Genomic DNA, 19,505 nt, shown 5'->3' with positions numbered 1-19,505 from the left:
TCCAAGTTTTCAAATCACCTTATTTAAAACAATGGAATCTAAGTAATCATCCTTCCATTAACTATAAGAATCACCATGATCTTGCAGGGAAGACAGCTGTGCCCTTCTTGGGGAAATCCAGTGCTTCCTAAACTTCCAGGCTGGGGAGTTTACATCATTTAAATCTGCCTCCCAGTGATTGCCAGCCATTGAGCCGAGTTCCTCCTCTTGGAGCCACAAAAAATAAATCTAACCCACCTTCCACACAGTGTTCCAACCAGAACAAGAGAGTGTACACTGCGCATATGAGGAGAGTATGGTATTTACCAGAATTGACAGGCTAGAAGCAGCATTGCTAAATAAAATGCAATATTTGGGATATATTTATATTTTAAAATTATTCATTGTTCATTTAAAATTTAAATGTAGGGGATCCCTGGGTGGCGCAGCGGTTTGGCACCTGCCTTTGGCCCAGGGCGCGATCCTGGAGACCTGGGATCGAATCCCACGTCGGGCTCCCAGTGAATGGAGCCTGCTTCTCCCTCTGCCTGTGTCTCTGTCTCTGTCTCTCTTTCTCTCTCTCTGTGTGTGTGTGTGTGTGTGTGTGCATGACTGTCATAAATAAAATTTTTTAAAAAATTTAAAAAAAATAAAATAAAATAAAATTTAAATGTAATTGGATGTCCTATATATTGTACTAATCCTGGTAGTCTCACAAATGGTAGCCAAAATCAAAATGGCTGAGAAGTCAGCAATGGCAGGAGAGGGAATAGAGCTACAGCCTTGCTCAGTTCTCTTCAGTCCTACCTCAGTTCTATGGCTGCTTAGCACACCTGTGCAAGCCTCTTCAGAGCATCCATGCCTACAGAAATACTGTTAAGATCACCCATTCTTTGATAAACTGATCCTCTCTACTGAGGAAGCTAACTTGCCTTTACTTGTCAACCTTCTTGTGAACTTTATTCTCACTTAGCCACACCGAATCCCTGCCTGAGGGAGAAAATAGAGGAATTAGTTTGTGCAGGGGCCTACATTAGACTTTGCACAGGGACCTGTGTCTCCGTGCTACTTTACAACTTTCACATTTCCAAATATTTGAAGATGACTAGCATTTTCACTGGAATGTCATCATCTCCTGACAACATTTCCAATCTCTCCCCTCATTCATGTTCCATGGTTAGTGACCTTCAGATAAAATGGCCAGAACTAATCCCAATGCTCTGGATCAGATTTGAACACTACCTGTATACCTTAAGATTGCTTTGTATCCCAGTGGCCAATAAGCATATGAAAAGTTGCTTAATTTCATTAGTACCACCAGGATTATACAAAACCACACATACCACCACTCACCTACCAAGATAGCTAAGATTTTTTAAGACAACAGCGTGTTGGCTGGGAGACAGAGATTCTGAAGTCTGATTATCTTGCTCATATGGTGTATATTGGTACGACCAATTTGGAAAACTGGCAGGATCTACTCAAGTTCAATATATGTATATCCTGTGACCCACCAACTCCACTCTTAAGTAGATGCCCAAGCAAAATGCATGTGTGTTACCAGAACATATGTACAAGAATGTTCTTAGCAACATTGTTTCTAATAGCCTAAAACTGGAAACATCCAATAGGTCAGTATTAAAATAGAAATATTTTCCAAGGATGTAACTTTTTAGGAGAGATTTGATATAGTTGATGAAATGAGCCCTGTAAAAAATTGGAATATTCTACATAAACTAAATAGTAAGTGTAATGTTCAGGGAATACTCTTGGGATGAGTACAATGGATGAATTCTTGTGATCTAATCAGCTGGTGAAATACTAAACAGCTCTAAAAAGGAACATTATTGGTACACATACAACATGGATGAATATCACAAACATTTGAGAAAAATGAAAGCATATATATAGTATGATTCTACTTATGTAAAGCTTAAAAACTAGTAAAGGTGACCCATGGTGTTAGAAATAAGGAGAGGGGGTTACCTTTTGGCAGAAGTGTGAGGGGATGCCTGGGCCATAGCATGAAAGGAGCTTCTGTAGTGGTAATGTTCTCTTTCTTGATATCAGTAGGAATTACATGGATTGTTCATTTTATAATAATTCATAAAGCTATACCCTTATGAATTGTTCATTTTCCTGAACATGTTATGCTTTAATAAAAATGTTTTTTAAAAGATATTTTTTAGCTGCATGGAATTTGCAGTGTATCTAGTTTTTCACACCATATGCCTATGCATTTGATTTTGTTAAAATTCTACACATAGCAGTTTGTCTCTGTTCTTCTGAAATTTTATTATTATTTTAGTCAATTAAGATATTTTAAGATCCTGATTCTGTTATTAAGTACCTTAGCTCTCTCTCCAATTACATCTTTAAGTCCTCTACCATGCCCATGGAGACTGCTGTCTGAGTGGACAACAGAACACAAATCAATATCCTTTAGGTTCGGATTGTTAACTACGTTAAAAGATAACTGTGTTTTTATCACTCTTATAATTTTGCATCTTACCCATGAGGATGTGAGAAATTTGGCTAAATGCCTTGTTAAAGTCAAGATATATTTTACCTACAGCATTCTATTGATTTAAAAATTCAATAACTCTTCAAAAAAGGAAATAACTTTGTTCTTGGCTCTAAATCTATTTTAACTCCTTTTAACCACCTTTTGCTGATCTAAGTGCTCACATATTAACAAATGTTTGAATTATCACAAATATTCCATCTCTGTCTCCCACTGTACACATAGTAGAATTGCACTTTCACACTTATTTGAAATTGTGTTCACATAATTTTCTTTAGCCAATGTCACGTGAGTTAGAAGAGAAATATGTCACTTTTGGGCGGACACTTTAAGAATGAGTCTGCCCCATCAAATCCTTTCTTCCCACTGTCTTGCTAGCCAGAATGTCCCAGCCTGGATACCAATGTGAAAGCAATAATAGACCAAAGCCTCAGATGACTACAATAGACATGTAGCACAAGTAAAAAATGAACAGGAAATAAGCCTTTGTTTTAAGCCATTGTGATTTTAGAGTATTTGTTAATGAACCATAACCTAGCTTATACTGACTGAGACACTGTATTTACCAGTCTGTGTTTTCTGTAGCCACATCTTTTGAAATTTGGAAAAGAACATGCCCCTCTCCAGTTTTCCAGCTCCTCTCTTGTTCCCAGGATTAACATCTGTCTATTCTTTCAATATTTGTGTATATAGGTTATCTCAGGCTGGCTACTTGAATTTATTTAAAATAAGTGCTTTTAAATACCTTCTTATCTTGGAGTTCAATTCTTTCTTAACAATACTTGTTATACTTTTCATATAACACTTATCAAATTCAGTATCTGAAATTACTTATTTGATTTACATGTTCTCTATTCATTGTTCCTAGCACACGCTGTGGTTTTTTAATTGAGGTTTTAAATGCTGCCCCTTTTTTAACCTTGGATATGTGTTTCTCTTTTGTTCACTTCCTCACATTTGAGTTTACCAAGGCTTTTCCTTTCCTTTACTCAATACCTAATATTTAGTACTCCATTTTAAAGGTTTCTGTACATTTTAAAGTTTGCTAAATATACTAATGTTTTCCTTGTTTTGTTAATAAAATGTTTTTCTTAAGTCTATGATACGTGTTTACTGTCTCACTTTTTCCTTCTAATGCTCATGTACCCCAGTATGACTTGTGTCTGGTTGAAATTACCAACCAGTTCCAACCGGTCAGTAACAGTTCCTTTTTTGTTTTTAAACTCTCTTGTTATCTGTATTACTTATTCCAGGAACTTGGATTGCTCTGAATATATCGGGTGTGCTATTTCTGTTCACGATCATAGAGCATGATTTTTTCAACATTCAGGCATGAACATTTAATTGATCCCAACAGCTAAAGGAAAGCCTTAGGAAATTCTGGTTTTCTTAGAACTAGGTGGGCAATAAATTAAAATTTCAACATTTCCCTTTTACTTACAATTTAAAGCCTTAAACACACACACACACACACACACACACCTTTGAATTTCTTCCCTTTTAAGACTATACCTTAATAAACTTAATCTCTCTTAATCTGTTGCTTATATGTGATACGTTGCTTAACTACTCACCTTTATATAAATACCCACATAAACTCACATCTATACTTTTTTTTAATTTTCAAAAAGGAGGGGGAGCATGGGTGACTCAGGCAGTTGGGCGTTATCAGCTTTCAGCTGGGTCATGATCTCGGAGTCCTGGGATCAAGGCCCATGTCAGGCTTTCTGCTCAATGAGGAGTCTGCTTCTCCCTCTCCCTCTCTCTCTCTCTCTGTACTCTTCCTCTCTCAAATAGATAAATTTTAAAAAAAAAAATTTTTTTTCTGAAAGGAGAAGAAGAATTGGGAGACCGAAATGGAAGGAGAGAGGAGAATGAACCATGAGGACAGGAGGAGAAAGATCACGAGCTGAGTGGATAGTGCCACTGGCTCCTCTTCAACAGGGCTTGTGTCCCGAGGGCCCATTTCTTCATGAAAATGAATGGACTCATTCAGCTATCCTCTTTCACCCCATTCCATTTATAATAGTGCTCATATATGTCACAGCTGTTCAGGATTGGGATGCCCAGCGTGTCAGGGGTTCTCCATATAGAAAAGTGGCCCTTTTCAAGTGGGACTCAACCCTTCAGGCATCATCACCACATAAATAAATAGTCTGTAGTTTAGAACAAAGCAAGTGGAGAAAAAGAAATAGGAAAGCGAGTAAATGAATTTAAGTCAGATTTCCTCCATTCTCAGCTTTTCTTTGTAGAAGGCCTATTTGGAGACTTTTTGCTATGACCATAAATCCCTGAACTTTTGCCTTGAACATGCACACTCGAAGAGAAGAATCACAGGACCGGGCCATCGTCAGAATAGCAGCTCATTTACCGGACCTCATTGTCTATGGAGACTTCTCTCCAAAGCTACCCTCTGTGGATTATTTTGATGGAGTCCTGATGTTTGTTGATATTTCAGGCAAGCGCAGGGGGAATTCTTTCATGTGGATGAACACACACAGCTTGATTGGGGGGGGCGGGGCGGAGGGGAGGTGCCATTTTTAAGCTTGTGTGCTATTACAGCAGATATTCCCATGAAGAAAACAACGGAGAAGGGATACCCTGTGTACCTGGCCCTTTCGTCTTCCCTTACCCAGCATGTCCAGTCATGGGCAAACCTTTAAGATGCCCCAGTCCCATGCTTGGAACTTTAGGCTCCATGTCCCTGCCCAATTTCACCAAATCTAGCTCCCAAGCCTCACACACCTCTAGGCAAACTAGACCTCAGGAAATGGTCTCTTCAGATGTTGTTTACATCCTAACAGTAAGCTTGTCACCTCTTTAGGAGTGTTTACATTTTGTGTGTTTTCATTACCATGGAATGAAGGTTCTATACCAGTTAAAGGAATTGCGGTCTTCCCTGTAAAGGGTGAGAAATTTGGAGGGAAGAAGTAGCTGGCATCTTTCCCTGACCCTCTAAAATAATAAGCTTAGATAGGGGAGGCTGCATATTTGACACTTGACCAGCTGAAGATCATCGAGAAGAGACCTTGCCCATTCTTAAAAGCTGAGACGCAGTGCTCTCCAGTGAGTTCCTCTTTTCCTGGCTCTGTTTGGTTCCTCCAAGCAGCCAAGGAAACTAGGTGAACATTTATTACAGGTTTTACTGCAATGACTGAGAAGTTCAGCAGAGCCATGTACATGGACCGAGGGGCTGAGCAGTTGGTGGAGATCCTCAACCACTACATAAGTGCAATAGTGGAGAGTAAGTGTTCCCATGGGTTTCTGACTTAAGTATATTTCACCTATTGTTTCTCTATTTTTTGGTTATAACCGGTTAGAATGCTATTTTTATTTTCCTCATGAAATGTGTAAGAAACCAATCTTTTTTGAAATATAATATAGTGCAAGTAAAGGAATGTAACCAGACCTCACTAATACAGACTATTTGAGGGAAAGAGTGTTTTCCACCAGTTAAAAGACTGAATTAGAGATTACCTTTAAAGAACTTTAGGGGTGCAGGGCACCTGGGTGGTTCAGTGGTTGAGCATCTGCCTTTGGCTCAGGGTGTGATCCTGGGGTCCTGGGATCAAGTCCTACATCAGGCTTCCACTGGGAACCTGCTTCTCCCTCTGTCTGTATCTCTGCCTCTCTCATGAATAAACAAAATCTTTAAAAAAAAAAAAAAAAAAAAAGAACTTTAGGTGTGCCCAGATGGCTCAGTCAGTTGAGCATCTGCCTTCAGCACAGGTCATGATCCCAGAATCCTGGGATCTAGCCCCACATTGGGTTCCCTGCTAAGCGGGGAGCATGCTTCTCCATCTCCCTCTGCCCATCCCCGTTCATGCTCTCTCTCTCTCTCTCTCTCTCTCAAATAAATAAATAAAATATTTAAAAACAAAGTAAAGAATTTTAGTTATATTTAATTACTCAAAAAAGTGAGCATCAACATAACCCAAATGTAGTCTTTAAGATAAGACTACATGTATGAATAGATAAGTGATTTATAAATAACTCATTAGTGCTTTGTCTTCTAATGAGGAATTTAGAAGCACGACTGACTTTTCAACCTCTGCCTGCCATCTTGTTTGTATTACTAATTTGACCTATTTATGAAGAAAAAGATGTACTCTATTAAGGTAAACTCGAGGTCTAGTCTTTTGTCAGGATGTAAGTTTCCTAGTTAATATTTTAATATCACCCACTAGACAAAAGTTAATGTTCCTTAAAAGCAGAAACCATATCTAATTCCTGTTTGTGTCCCATTCAGTACAATGGTACTCAACAAATTTGTAATGATGCATAAAGAGGGGGAAAATGCCCACTTCTGTCATAAAGGCTAAACAAAATACAAGTTGGTAGTATACAAAACCCAAGTTGACCCTAGTGGTGGTTTCCCAATTTTCTGATTCTCACTTCTATGGAATCCTGTCACTCATCCACTCACCCGTGTCACTCAAGCCCCAGCTTATAACATAGATTGACCAGTAAGAAGCATTCCACTATCAGGCGAGTAGGTGGTTGTCCTCAGGCCTCCCCAGAAATCCCACCTTCTTTTCTATCTTTTCACATTCCCAGAAACAGAGCATATGCATCATCTAGTTCAATGTGTGTATTCTATACTTGAGGAAACACACTCCGATGGGTATAAGCGACTTGTCTCAGACATCCTTAATATAAGTTTTTTCTCTGAATTGTTCTTTGGACTGAATTTCTATTCCATGGATGGAGAATGAATTATTATTAGTTTTAAGAAATTAAAGTTTGATTTACCTTATTTTCTTTTTTTTCCCTCAGAAGTGTTGCTTTTTGGAGGAGACATCTTAAAATTTGCAGGTATGGGGGCTCACAGAGATGGGAGTGGTAAGGAAGGAGTGCAAGGTGCCTGTGCTCTCACGAAGGAGGTGCTTCACAGAAAGCGGTGGCTGGCTTGAGGCATGTCTGAAGAGGAAGTGTCTATATAGATTTCAGACAAAACAGACTGGCCCCCAGGGCAGTTCAGGAGCCCTCCAGTGTGTCTGTCTCTTCAAGGTGATGCGCTGCTAGCCCTCTGGAAGGTGGAGCGAAGGCAACTGAAAAACATTATCACGGTGGTAATTAAATGTAGCCTGGAGATCCATGGATTGTTTGAAACACAGGAATCTGAAGAAGGCCTGGATATCCGAGTCAAGATCGGTAAGTCCTGAGAAAGGGGAGCTGCTACAGCAGTCTGAAAATGGGTCTCGACCCCTGAGGTGTCTCTCTCCCTAAGAGAAAACACAGAATATGGTGGAACATAGTGGCTCAGCCCACCCATCATGAACTTTGGGGTTGGGCTAACCAGAATGAGTTTTGGCATCCTCACTAGTGAAGGGATTTTGGGCTAATCCTGACATCTACCTCACAGGCTCTTACAAGAAGTGAGTTTGAGCAGTTAGCATAAATACCCACTCTGCAAGTCTTTGTTATCACTATTACTGCTAGTATTGTCAGGTCTTGCCGCTGTCAATCACAGTAATTTAAAGGAACTGTGTGTCACCTGTAGGTCGTTCATATACACATTTTGTATACGTGTCATTATTTCACAGCATTCTGTCTTCTGTCACTGAGGTACCAAAAGCTTCAGCTCTCAGCTTCAAAACAATCAGAGGGCACAAGGTTGGAATGGGAACCTAGTTGTCAAAATACCCACTCCTTTCCCCTCTGCCTACTGCTGAAATTCAACCCTAAAGGTTTCTTCTTAGTTAAAGCCTCCATCTCAGACAAAACGCATATCCTCTCCGAAAGGAGTTACTAAAGTTATTCTCTTACTCTGAAGTACAAGTAAATTGAAGAAAAGATAAAATCACTTTTGGGGCTGATGGGGCCATCTAGAGAGCAATGTCCAGAAAGATGAAGACTAGTAGCCAACTTTCTAGCTTTGGGAGAAAGAAGAGCTTTGGAAGTCCTGGGCCCATAGAGGCATTTTCTGATTCCTGTGTAAAGTCTTAGAAACTACATTTTGCTCTGAGGTAGTGCAGTCACATCAAGATTCTGACTGTCCTGAGAACCAGTGCTGCTGGGGAATAATCCAGAGCTTCTCGTGCTTGCCTCCCTGCCAGCACTGGCTGCTGGCCACATCACCATGTTGGTCTTTGGAGATGAAACACGCAACTTCTTCCTGGTGATTGGTCAGACAGTAGATGATGTGCGCCTGGCACAGAACATGGCGCAGATGAACGATGTCATTCTGTCACCAAACTGCTGGCAGCTCTGTGACCGGAGCATGATCGAAATTGAGAGGATTCCAGATCAGAGAGCAGTTAAGGTAGGTGCAATGTTGTGCTTGCAGAAAGTTCTGTGACTCTGTGCCAGGGGTCGCCTGCAGGAAAGCCACTGGGAAGGCTGGTCCCATGAAGCTCCTGAGGTGGAAGCTCCTCAAGTGGAGACCACCTGAGTTGGACTTACAAGGCTTTAGTCCAGGAGCCAAGGCTGGGCATTCCAGAGGAAATGATTCGGCTTCTGTGCTAACTGAAGATATGGACTTTAGGTATGGAGGCCTTTGGTGGAGCTAGTGTCCTTGCTTAAGGAACAGGAAGGGTCTCCTGCCTATTCCCTGGGAGCAGAGGGTTGTCATTTGAGGGCTGCCATTGGCCATCACTTGCGCTACTCAACACCCTCCTAACTCAGGGCCAGGGATCACTGAGGGTAAGGTTAGGAGGTGAGCGGGGGCAGCTGCTTAGTGAGGGGAGAGAGGCTTTCCCCACAGCCCCATCTAGTAGCAAACACCTTGGTGAAGTTGGAGACTAACTATAAACAGAACTGTCTTGGGATATGGCCAGTTAGAGAAACTGGACTTGGAACATACGCAGCAGAGAGGAGGGCTGTGCCTCCAGCTGAACCCAGAACAGGTGACAGAGAGGAGGTGGAGAATTTGGGTAGCTGCTGGTGAAGGCAAGAGGCTCTTCCACATCGTGCATCAGTCTACCACCCTCATACCCACCCATCACTCTTCCTGCCATACTCCCCAGGCTACACCAACTCGCTGGCTCACAATGCCCCACTCCCCATCTTCAATCATTCCCTATACCTTTAGAAATTGTTTTAATTTTAATTAATTTTAGACTCACAGAAAAGTTCAAAATCAATAGAGTTTCCATATATTCCTTACTCAGCTTCCCCCAATGTTAACATCTTTCATAATCAGAGTACAGTAGTCAAAACCAGAAAATTGGCATTGGTACGATACCATTCACTAATTAAAAGCCTTCTTTGGACTTCACCAGTTTCCCACTGAATATCATCGGTGGAATGTCCCAGGATTCTATCCATGATCTCACACTGCATTTTGTTGTTATTTTTACTTAGTCTTCTACAATATATAGCAATTCTTCAGTTTTTCCCTACCTTATTTGACCTTGATACTTAATAAGAATATTGACCATTTTGGTGAATGTCCCTCAATAAGAATATTGACCATTTCGGTGAATGTTCCTCTCTTTGGTATTGCCTGACACTTTCTCATGATTGGACTAAGGTTATTCATATGGGGTAGGAGGCAAGAACACCACAGAAGTGAGTGTGTACCATTCTCCATGAACCATGGAGATCCATGGGGATCCTGATCTTGGTATGAATCTTTTTGCTGATGATGCTCCTACTACATTTTTAGGCATCAGCCCCTTTGTCCTCTTATCCTTATAAGAAAGAAATGATATATAGTTTAACCAGATTTTATTTACATTGAAATGTTATGAAAGAAAAAAAGAAAAAAGTTCCAAGAGTTGGAAAAGTACACAGGTGAGCTGCCTGATGTGGCCTTGTGTGTACACACTAAAGTTTGAGACCTTAAGGACTAATCAGAAAGATTTTAATGTGAGCACATCCAGATTAAAGTAATCTGGATTTCTTTCTTTTTTATTTTTTTCCTTCTTTGTTGTCTAGATATGCCAGTCTCTGTTTTCCATGTCCTGGACATGAAAAAGCATACTCCCTGCCCTTTCTGCTGAAAAATTCTATTCAAAGAATGAGACAACCCTCAGAATAACCAAAAACTTCTCTTTTTTTTTCTTTATTTAGGTTAATTTCTTAAAACTACCTTCTACTTTTAACTTTGATGAATTTTTCACAAAGTGTATGACTTTCATGAATTATTACCCTTCTGGTGACCACAAAAGTAAGTAGATTCTGTGGACAAAAGCCTTTATCTCTACCAGTAGTCAATAGGGTCTTATGAACACCAAGGGCTCTATTGTAAGTGGCTGTCCTCCTCAATACACCTCCCAGTCCTCAGTAGCACACAAAAGGAACCTCTTCCCATTCCTAATTACAGCGATTCCAAGTACAACCCTCCTTAGGCCCTCCACCTCTGCTCTGGCAATGAGTCTTCTCCCTCATTTTCTAAACATGTGCAAGTCTGCCCCATGATTAAGGAAAAATAAAACTTCTATGAACCCTACTTTCCCCTCCTAATTTTCACCACCAAAACTCTTAGAAGAGTAACCTATATGTCTGTATTTCCTCTTCTATCTTCTCTTATTTATTCACCCAATAAACTTGGGTAAAAATTGCATATGCCTAGTGTGTGTGTGGGGGGGGGGGTATGTGTTCACCTACTCTTCAGTCTTGAGCCCCTGACATCTAGCTTCTAGCCACTTCTCCTGTCTACTGAGACTATTGAAGGCAGGGCCACCAATGACCATCAATTTGCCAAAGCAGGTGACCTCTCTTCATGCCTTATCCTAGCTGGTTGGCCTTAGATTACTCTCTTTCTTTGGACATGAGCTTCGCCTCTTTCCTCGGGTTCATGAATATTCTTTCCTAGTTTTGCTTTTACACCTTAAGCCACCTGTTTTCACTACCTTTGCTTAGTCTCCTTCCTGTTCCTTAAATGTTGGTAATTCTAGGGATCTATCCTTGACCTTCTAGTCTTTCCTACTCCCCTCTTGGAAATCCATTCTATTCATTTATGCCTGACTTCCCTAAGACTCTCAGCAGACTGAGACTAAGGTGGAGAAAGGAGGAGCCTAGGGCATGAAATTTAAGGAGCCAATAGTCATGGTCTTGCAAGTTGCTTGCCTCACATAAGACCCAGCTCTAACTGTCAGAATTCAGCCCTGACTTTTGTCATGATTTCTAGACTCATAAAAAAATTGCCATTGGGTCATCTCCACTAGATGTCAAACAGGTACTCCAACATTAACACATTATTAAAAAATTGTTAAAGACAATTTAGGTGATGCAAACAATCTTGAATGCTTCATGAAGTGGACATTCTCCTTTAGGAGACCTGCAAAGTGGGGTGGAAGACAAGCAACTTTTATAAGATCTACAGTAAAGAATAAGGAAGCAACAAAAAGAGAATATCCAACTGTCTGGGGCCACATAGTCAACCTTATTTGGGGTGAAAAGACGGAGAGTTGGCTTGCATTTGAGGATTGGCTGGCTAGATACACTACATTTCTGGTCAACTGAGGCATTTTCAGGGACTTGACAGTTCCCGAAGTTTTGGTTTGCTGACCACAGGCAGAAGAAGCAGCTCCAGCATGGGCCTAGAAATTTATTTCAACAATGTCTAAACTCTAAGCTACTTTGTTTCCCCAACAATTGTTTCTTCCTCCACACTAGAAACTTCAGGAGCATCTATGAATCATTCTCCTTCCTCATCATCTAAGTACAAGCCTTTAATATTTCTAACATTAAAAATAGTAGATTATACTTTTACTAAGCTGTAGTATGTAATGGGGCAGGAGGTGGGACAGGAGGGAAACTGTTGGAAAATTGACCAGAAATGGCCAAGAACCCTACAGCTCCAGAGATGAAGAAGGTCCAGTGACACCGCTTGAGATCTAACTCATCCCATCTCCTAGGTCTTATGGGTGCCTTCAATGAAGAACCTCTTCAGGCTTTGTTTTGGGCACTGCAGTATCACAAAGCAATTCTGATGCTAGGACCTGGAGTTAGCACAGATTTCATAGGTTAAGTTCTCTCCAAGAGCTTCCTGCAACTTCAGCAGCCAACCAGCAATCAGCTCTGGGATCACCAGGCCACCTACACTTCTGACAATTGTCTGACAACAATCTAGGGGTTCCCCACCCAATAATTTACTAGAATGACTCCCAGATCTTAGGGAGGTGCTATGTTTATGATGTCACTTTTATTGTGAAGGACATAAATCAGGACCAGCCAAATCAAGGGAACATAGGATAAAGTTTGAAGAGTCCCTACCATGAGGCTTCTGTGTCCTTAGGGATAGCACCCTTCCTACACATCTATTGTGTGGTTACCAACCGAAACCAGTTCATCCAGGCTTTGGGTGTTTTTATTGGGGTTTTATTAAGTCAGCATGATTGATTAAATCATTGGCCATGTGATTAAACTCAGTCTTAAACCCTTGCCCTCCTCAGAGGTCGCAAGTCCGGCCCATATCACATGGTTCAAAGCCCCAACCCTCTCCTCCCATGGTTGCTGTTTTCAGCATAACCAACCCCATCCTGAGACCTCATTAGCATAAATTCAGCTGTGGTCCAAAGGTCCTACCATGAAGAACAAAGACAATCCCATTGTTTGAGAAATTTCAAGATTGTGAAGTTACTTCCCAGGTACCAGGACCAAAAACCAGCCAAATTCTTTATTTTACTTCAGGCACACCTACTTCTCCATAACATTGACACTATAGTACCTAGACCTTTATAACTCCTGCCCCCTTACCTCCCTCCACAGTCTGTTCCATATGGTTTCTTCTTCTTTTTTTTTTTTTTTTTTATTTATGATAGTCACACAGAGAGAGAGAGAGAGAGGCAGAGACACAGGCGGAGGGAGAAGCAGGCTCCATGCACCGGGAGCCTGATGTGGGATTCGATCCCGGGTCTCCAGGATGGCGCCCTGGGCCAAAGGCAGGCACCAAACCGCTGCGCCACCCAGGGATCCCTTTTTTTTTTTTTTTTTTTTAAGATTTATTGATTTATTTGAGAGACAGTGAAGGGAGGAAGGGCAGAGGGAGAGAATCTTCAAGCAGACTCCCTGCGGATCACATAGCCCTACTTGGGGCTCTATCTCAAAACCCATGAGATCATGACCTGAGCCAAAACCAAGAGCCAGATCCTTAACTGACTGAGCCATCTAGGTGCCCCATATCATTTCTTCTTAATCTCTGGTACTCACAGCCAGGGGAGAATCTTCACCATCCTTTAACATACTGTGCTCATTCTTGAGTTTCACTGACTTGGTCCCTCTGCTAGGCATGGCCTCCTCAATCCTAGTACCATGCCAGAGTCATTCAAGATCCAGTAAAATTCTTGGGGTGCCTGGATGGCTCAGTCAGTTGAGTTCCTGCCTTCAGCTCAGGTAGTGATCCCAGGGTCCTGGGATGGAGCCCCATGTCAGGCTCCCTGATTAGCGGGAAATCTGCTTCTCCCTCTCCCCACCCTCCTGCTCTCTCACTATCTCTCTCTCTCAAATAAACAAAATTTTTTAAAAAGATCCAGGAAGACTCTCTAGTTCTCCTGTGAACCTCTTTCTGATTAAACCACTTCATATTGACAACTTCTTCCTTTTTATAATCTATTAACCCATTTGACCTTTTCTTTTCCTTTTTAACTTTCCACATATGTTATATTTGAACATAGAATGAGTAAGTGCCTCCAGGAAAAAGCCCAAGCTTCCTAATTATTTTTTTATTCCTATGTAGTGCCTAGAATGATATTTTGGGTTTTTCTTTTCTTTTTTTTTAAGATTTTATTTATTTATTCATGAAAGATACACAGGGAGAAGCAGAGACATAGGCAGAGGGAGAAGCAGGCTTCCCCATGGGGAGCCTTGATGTGGGACTCAATCCCAGGACCTCAGGATCATGACCTGAGCCAAAGGCAGACACTCAACCACTGAGCCAGCCAGGTGCTCCCTAGCATGGTATTTTGAATATACTAGGCTTTGAATACACTCAATAAACAGTTTTAAATGAATTTACTTCTTAATTTATATTCTTTAAGACTTCATTTTTAGTTTTCATCTCTTTTTTTTTTTTGCATTGTCATTCTGTTCCATGCTGAAAACCTATCACCATTTTCTCTCTCTCTCTCTCTCTCTCTCTCTCTCTCTCTCTCTCTCTCTTTTAGTTTCTTCAAGCTCATTCCTATCACTTCCTGTTAGTCTGGAGTATGGAACTGTTAACCATCATAGTGATAGGAACCATAGAAATTATGAAACCCATGCACCTGGGTGGCTCAGCAGCTGAGCATCTGCCTTTGGCTCAGGGCGTGATCCTGGAGTCCCAGGATCAAGTCCCACATTGGGCTCCCTGCATGGAGCCTGCTCCTCCCTCTGCCTGTGTCTATGCGTCTCTCTCTGTGTCTCTTATGAATAAATAAATAAAGTCTTTAAAAAAAATTTATGAAACCCCATTGAGGGCAGCCCTGGTGGTGCAGCGGTTTGGCACTGCATGCAGCCTGGGGTGTGATCCTGGAGACCCGGGATCGAGTTCCCATGTCGGGCTCCCTGCATGGAGCCTGCTTCTCCCTCTGCCTGTGTCTCTGCTTCTCAGTCTCTCTCTCTCTCTCTGAATAAAATAAATAAATCTTAAAAAAAAAAAAAAAGAAAGAAACCCCACTGAGTTTTTTCCAGATGAGGAAATGAGGGACCACCAGGGCAATGAGGTGATTTGTCCAAGGCCACACAATGAGTTGGTATCAAACCAGGGATCAGAAACCCAGATATCAGAAGTCTCCTGAATCTTACCTGTGCTCCTCTTTCACCTCTGCTGTCCCCTTTATTCTGTCTTCCTCTTCTGTGGTCATACTCTCATCTGTCTATTTGCATCCTCTGTGGCAATAGCTTTAGCTCAAGTCTGTAAATAACAGTCTCCCCAAGTTCTGAAGTGTAATCACAACTGTAACAGGGTTTTGAGCTCTATGCAACTGAATTGTGGGAAACCTGCAACTTCAAAGAACTTCTTTGTGGATTTTCCTTGGTTCTATTTGGCTACAAGGTGTCCCAGAGTCACCTGACTGGACTGTGAAGACCACCAATTAAGGGAACATGGGTTGGGAGGCTCTTGTCTCTAGCTCTGCAGAACCACGCTTCCTTTTCTGATCCTGCTCCTCCTTCTGCTCTCTTAGACCTCTTGAGGCTTGCATGCATGCTGGAGTCTGACCCTGAGCTGGAGTTGTCCCTACAAAAATATGTGATGGAAAGCATATTGAAGCAGGTATTTGCACAGTTTAATTTATTGACTTTTGAGGTGTCAGGGATCTTGGACATCAGGAAAGATCAAGAAAACCAGTAGCTAGTAAAATGTTTCATTAAATTAAGAGATGGGGCTGACTTTCTCCATGTGTGGGTGACTACAAAATGTATTCTTCAAATCGGTATACTTTTAAGAATTAAAGGAGGCATTATTCATAATTACACTGTGACAATGGGCGTAAACCAGGACTGTGTGTTTTATACAACTGGGCAGATAGGAACTATTTTTCCCCAAGCAAATAACATGTGGTCACCCTTTCTATATGCCACATAGCAGAAAGATCTCAAGTGAATTAACATTGGTATGCTGTTTCTCTAAGTCACTCACCTTAGATCTTGAGCTCTGGGAGTTAACAGTACAGATAATTAGAATGCCCAGAACTACCTCCATTCCCTAAAATTTTCCATTTTTATTCACTTAGATCTAGGCTCTCTTAAATATATAATTCATGTGAATCTCAACACTCACCATATGCCAGGCATTCTGCTCTTGTGTATTTATTCTTCACAATTCTTGCTAGATATCTTTATTTCCATTTTATATGTGAGAAAACTAAGACCCAGAAGGATACCAGGAACTTTCCTGAGGTATAAAGTAAGAGCTGTAGCTAGGATTTGAACCTTGTTCTGTCTGAATCTTACTTTTTTTTAAAGATTTTATTTATTTATTCATGAGAGACAGAGAGAAAGAGAGGCAGAGACACAGGCAGAGGGAGAAACGGCTCCATGCAGGGAGCCGGACGTGGGACTCGATTCCGGGTCTCCAGGATCATGCCCTGGGCTTCTGAAGCCAGGCGCTAAACTGCTGAGCTACCCAGGGATCCCCTGAATCTTACATTTTTTGCACATGCTGTACACCTTCCTAATACATGCATGTTTTAACCCTTAATTCCATCAAAATGCAGTTCTGTCTTGGAGGAAATCTCAGGCAAGCCTGAACAGTGGGCAGCTGCCTTCACAGTGTGAGTGGAAGTGGTATCAGAACATACCTCTCCATCTTCAGCCCAATTTAGAAGCACTACCTCTAGTATCTACAATTATTTGACTCTTCAAGATTTTTGAAGCTCCAGAAAGACTTCCCCTTCCAACCTCCAAGAGATATAACTACATTATGCTTCTTTAGCTGCAATCAGCTGAGAACAAAGTCTACATGAATGGGATACAAAATAGACTCCATGAGTCACCAGGAAAATTGTGGGTAGGAATGATGTACAGTGGGTGAAGAGATACAGTTAAGGGAGCTAAAAGGAGGCAAAAGACAAACCTTTCACTACAGAACCAAGACTGGTCCTGCATCTAAAGAATAGACTCCTCAGAGAGGCAGAGATCGCATTTTTCAAATCATAACTCAGAACACTCAGTCTGATGGGATAATTTTCAACTTGTTTATTTGCTAGATTTAATATTTAATAATATTTAATATTAATTTTTTATTTAGCGATTTTTTGTGAAATCAAAGAAAGTCATCACATCGATTTGTTAGAAATTATTTAATCATCTTATATGAAGAGAATAAAATTGCCTGAAACCAGGACTGTCCCAGACAGTTAGGAAGCATGACTGCAGGATTTCCTATGCACAATTCCCTCTTTTGTCTAGAAGATATGTTTTATATCATCCGTGGAGCATCTGATACTTTTGTGCCATTTGAAGAGAAAACGCAAAAATTTTCCTCCATTGGTTTGTTATGCACTTAACTTTAACAAAATTCAAGAATGATGATAGGCAGGCATGATTTGGGAACACACTTCTTTCCTTTCCCTGGGCCTGTTGTGGATGGACGTGGAGAGAAGGAGCAGAATGAAATATACCGCCCAGGGATACAGGTGTGAGCTGTAAATGGAACCTGGAGATTTGGGTTCCTTGTGACCCTGGGGAACTTGTGTTATTGCTCCATGTCTTAGTTATCTAATCAGTGAAGTGGGGATAATATGATTTTATTTCCTTCAAAGATAAAGTGGGATAGAATAGAAAGTATTCCAGACGAACTATCCTGGGCTGTGAAATATAAGGTTGGATTACATAGGGGGTCCCTGGGTGGCTCAGCGGTTTAGCGCCTGCCTTTGGCCCAGGGCGTGATCCTGGAGTCCTGGGATCGAGTCCCACGTCAGGCTCCCAGCATGGAGCCTGCTTCTCCCTCCTCCTGTGTCTCTGCCTCTCTCTCTCTCTCTCTATGTCTATCATAAATAAATAAATAAATAAATAAATAAATAAATAAATCTTAAAAAAAAAAAAAAAGGTTGGATTACATAATACGCTATTCTTGTCCCTAAATTGTAAGAGAGCTAAAAGGAACAATACTTCTTTCTGCTTCTGTGATGGCTCATACTCGCACTAGGGAGCTAGCAGTTGGGGCAAGTGTGAGATGTTCATGGTTGTGGTGTTCACTAGGAAGTATGGAAGTTCACATTGGGAGAGATTTGAATAGTACATTCCATTTCCATCTGCTCGACTTTGGGCTGACTCTGCCATGTTGTACCTCATGCATTCTGATAACTTCAGCTTTCTACAGAATCTCCAAAGGCAGGCAGCCCAGGTGGCTCAGAGGTTTAGCACTGCCTTCAGCCCAGGGCCTGAATCGAGTCCCATGTCAGGCTCCCTGCATGGAGCCTGCTTCTCCCTCTGCCTGTGTCTCTGCCTCTCTCTGTGTGTGTGTCTCTCATGAATAAATAAATAAATAAATAAATAATCTTCAAAAACAAAAAAGAATCTCCAAAAGCTAGTTCCCAAGCAGTGATAAAGTCAGGGAGGTGGAGTTGTGTCCACTGGCAAGGACACATGCTAAGGAAAGCTGCTCTTGTCCCCACAGATTGATGACAAACAGCTTCGGGGTTATTTGTCTGAGCTCCGCCCAGTGACGATTGTGTTTGTGAACCTGGGGTTTAAGGACCAAGACAAAGCAGAAGTCATAGGCTCAGCCATCCAAGATGCCTGCATGCACATCAGTTCCGTCCTGAGGATCTTCCGAGGTCAAATCAATAAAGTTTTCATGTTTGACAAGGTAAATATGAACTAAGGGGGTGGAAACCTACCAATAATTTAAAGTTAGCACTCACACCTATGGACATTGATGAAGGAAAGAAGAGGCACTTTTAACCTAAAAATATCCATTTTTATTTATAATTACGGAAATAGCTTATCTGGTGGATTTGGCACTATGTGCCAGGCATTGTTCTCAATGCATTACACCTATTAACTCATTTCACCTCTAAGAGTAGGTGCTGAGACACTGAGACACTGAAACAAGGTGAGATTAAGTTTTGCTCATGATCATCCACTTAGTGTGGAATAGAGTGGGCTAGATTCAAACCTGGGTAGTGTGCCTTCCCAGGGTAGTGTCCTCAAGTGCTATGCTCTACTAGCTCTCCTTGTGGGCACATCTCTACCCCCTCATCTCCCAGGCATTTGAGGTCTGGTGTCTAGTAACCATTACACCCCAGAAGCCTGTTTCCAAGAATCCCTACCTGCCGTATCTACACCGCCAGTTCCCCTTCCAGCTTCGTGGGGGTGGGGGTGGGGCATGGCAGGGAGGGAGAGGGCAGGTGGCACCTCTAGCTTCTGGGTGTTTTTCATCTGCTCTTAATTCAGAGAAAAACGTGTCATAGACAAATTACCACAGAGGTGCTAGTGAGAATTGATTCCCCATCTCAAGTGCTTTTGCATCGAAAGAGGAGAGCACTAAAGTACTGCCTCACTCACACTCATTCATCCATTTATTGGGCATTCTGCAGAAAGGGTTACCCCCTAGTCTTTACACAGAACCTGAATCAGGGCTTCCTTTCTCCCATCAAGACAGAGCCCAGCACCAACTAGGATCTGACAC

At 41.6% G+C, this 19,505-nt stretch overlaps 1 protein-coding gene across 9 annotated transcripts in view; it reads left to right on the top strand.

The window, feature by feature from the left end:
- The window catches only part of ADCY10 (adenylate cyclase 10), an 85,953-nt gene that overhangs the window by 3,543 nt on the left and 62,905 nt on the right, over positions 1-19,505 (top strand). For 5 of the 9 annotated variants that reach the window (XR_005989054.1, XR_005989053.1, XM_041763779.1 and 2 more), the window contains exons 2-9: positions 4,743-4,961; positions 5,643-5,747; positions 7,280-7,318; positions 7,514-7,657; positions 8,563-8,768; positions 10,520-10,616; positions 15,556-15,644; positions 18,492-18,683. Coding sequence is in view for 7 of the 9 variants with exons in the window: in XM_041763779.1 (XP_041619713.1) it covers positions 4,814-4,961; positions 5,643-5,747; positions 7,280-7,318; positions 7,514-7,657; positions 8,563-8,768; positions 10,520-10,616; positions 15,556-15,644; positions 18,492-18,683 (1,020 nt within the window). In the remaining 2 variants the exon portion in view is untranslated. The remainder of the gene's footprint in view (positions 1-4,742; positions 4,962-5,642; positions 5,748-7,279; positions 7,319-7,513; positions 7,658-8,562; positions 8,769-10,519; positions 10,617-15,555; positions 15,645-18,491; positions 18,684-19,505) is intronic. The other 4 variants (XM_041763723.1, XM_041763734.1, XM_041763744.1 and 1 more) reach the window with 3 other exon arrangements.

This window comes from Vulpes lagopus, chromosome 1 (assembly GCF_018345385.1).
Source record: "Vulpes lagopus strain Blue_001 chromosome 1, ASM1834538v1, whole genome shotgun sequence".
NCBI classification, from domain to species: domain Eukaryota; kingdom Metazoa; phylum Chordata; class Mammalia; order Carnivora; family Canidae; genus Vulpes; species Vulpes lagopus.
This window is presented reverse-complemented; position numbering and strand designations above follow the sequence as displayed.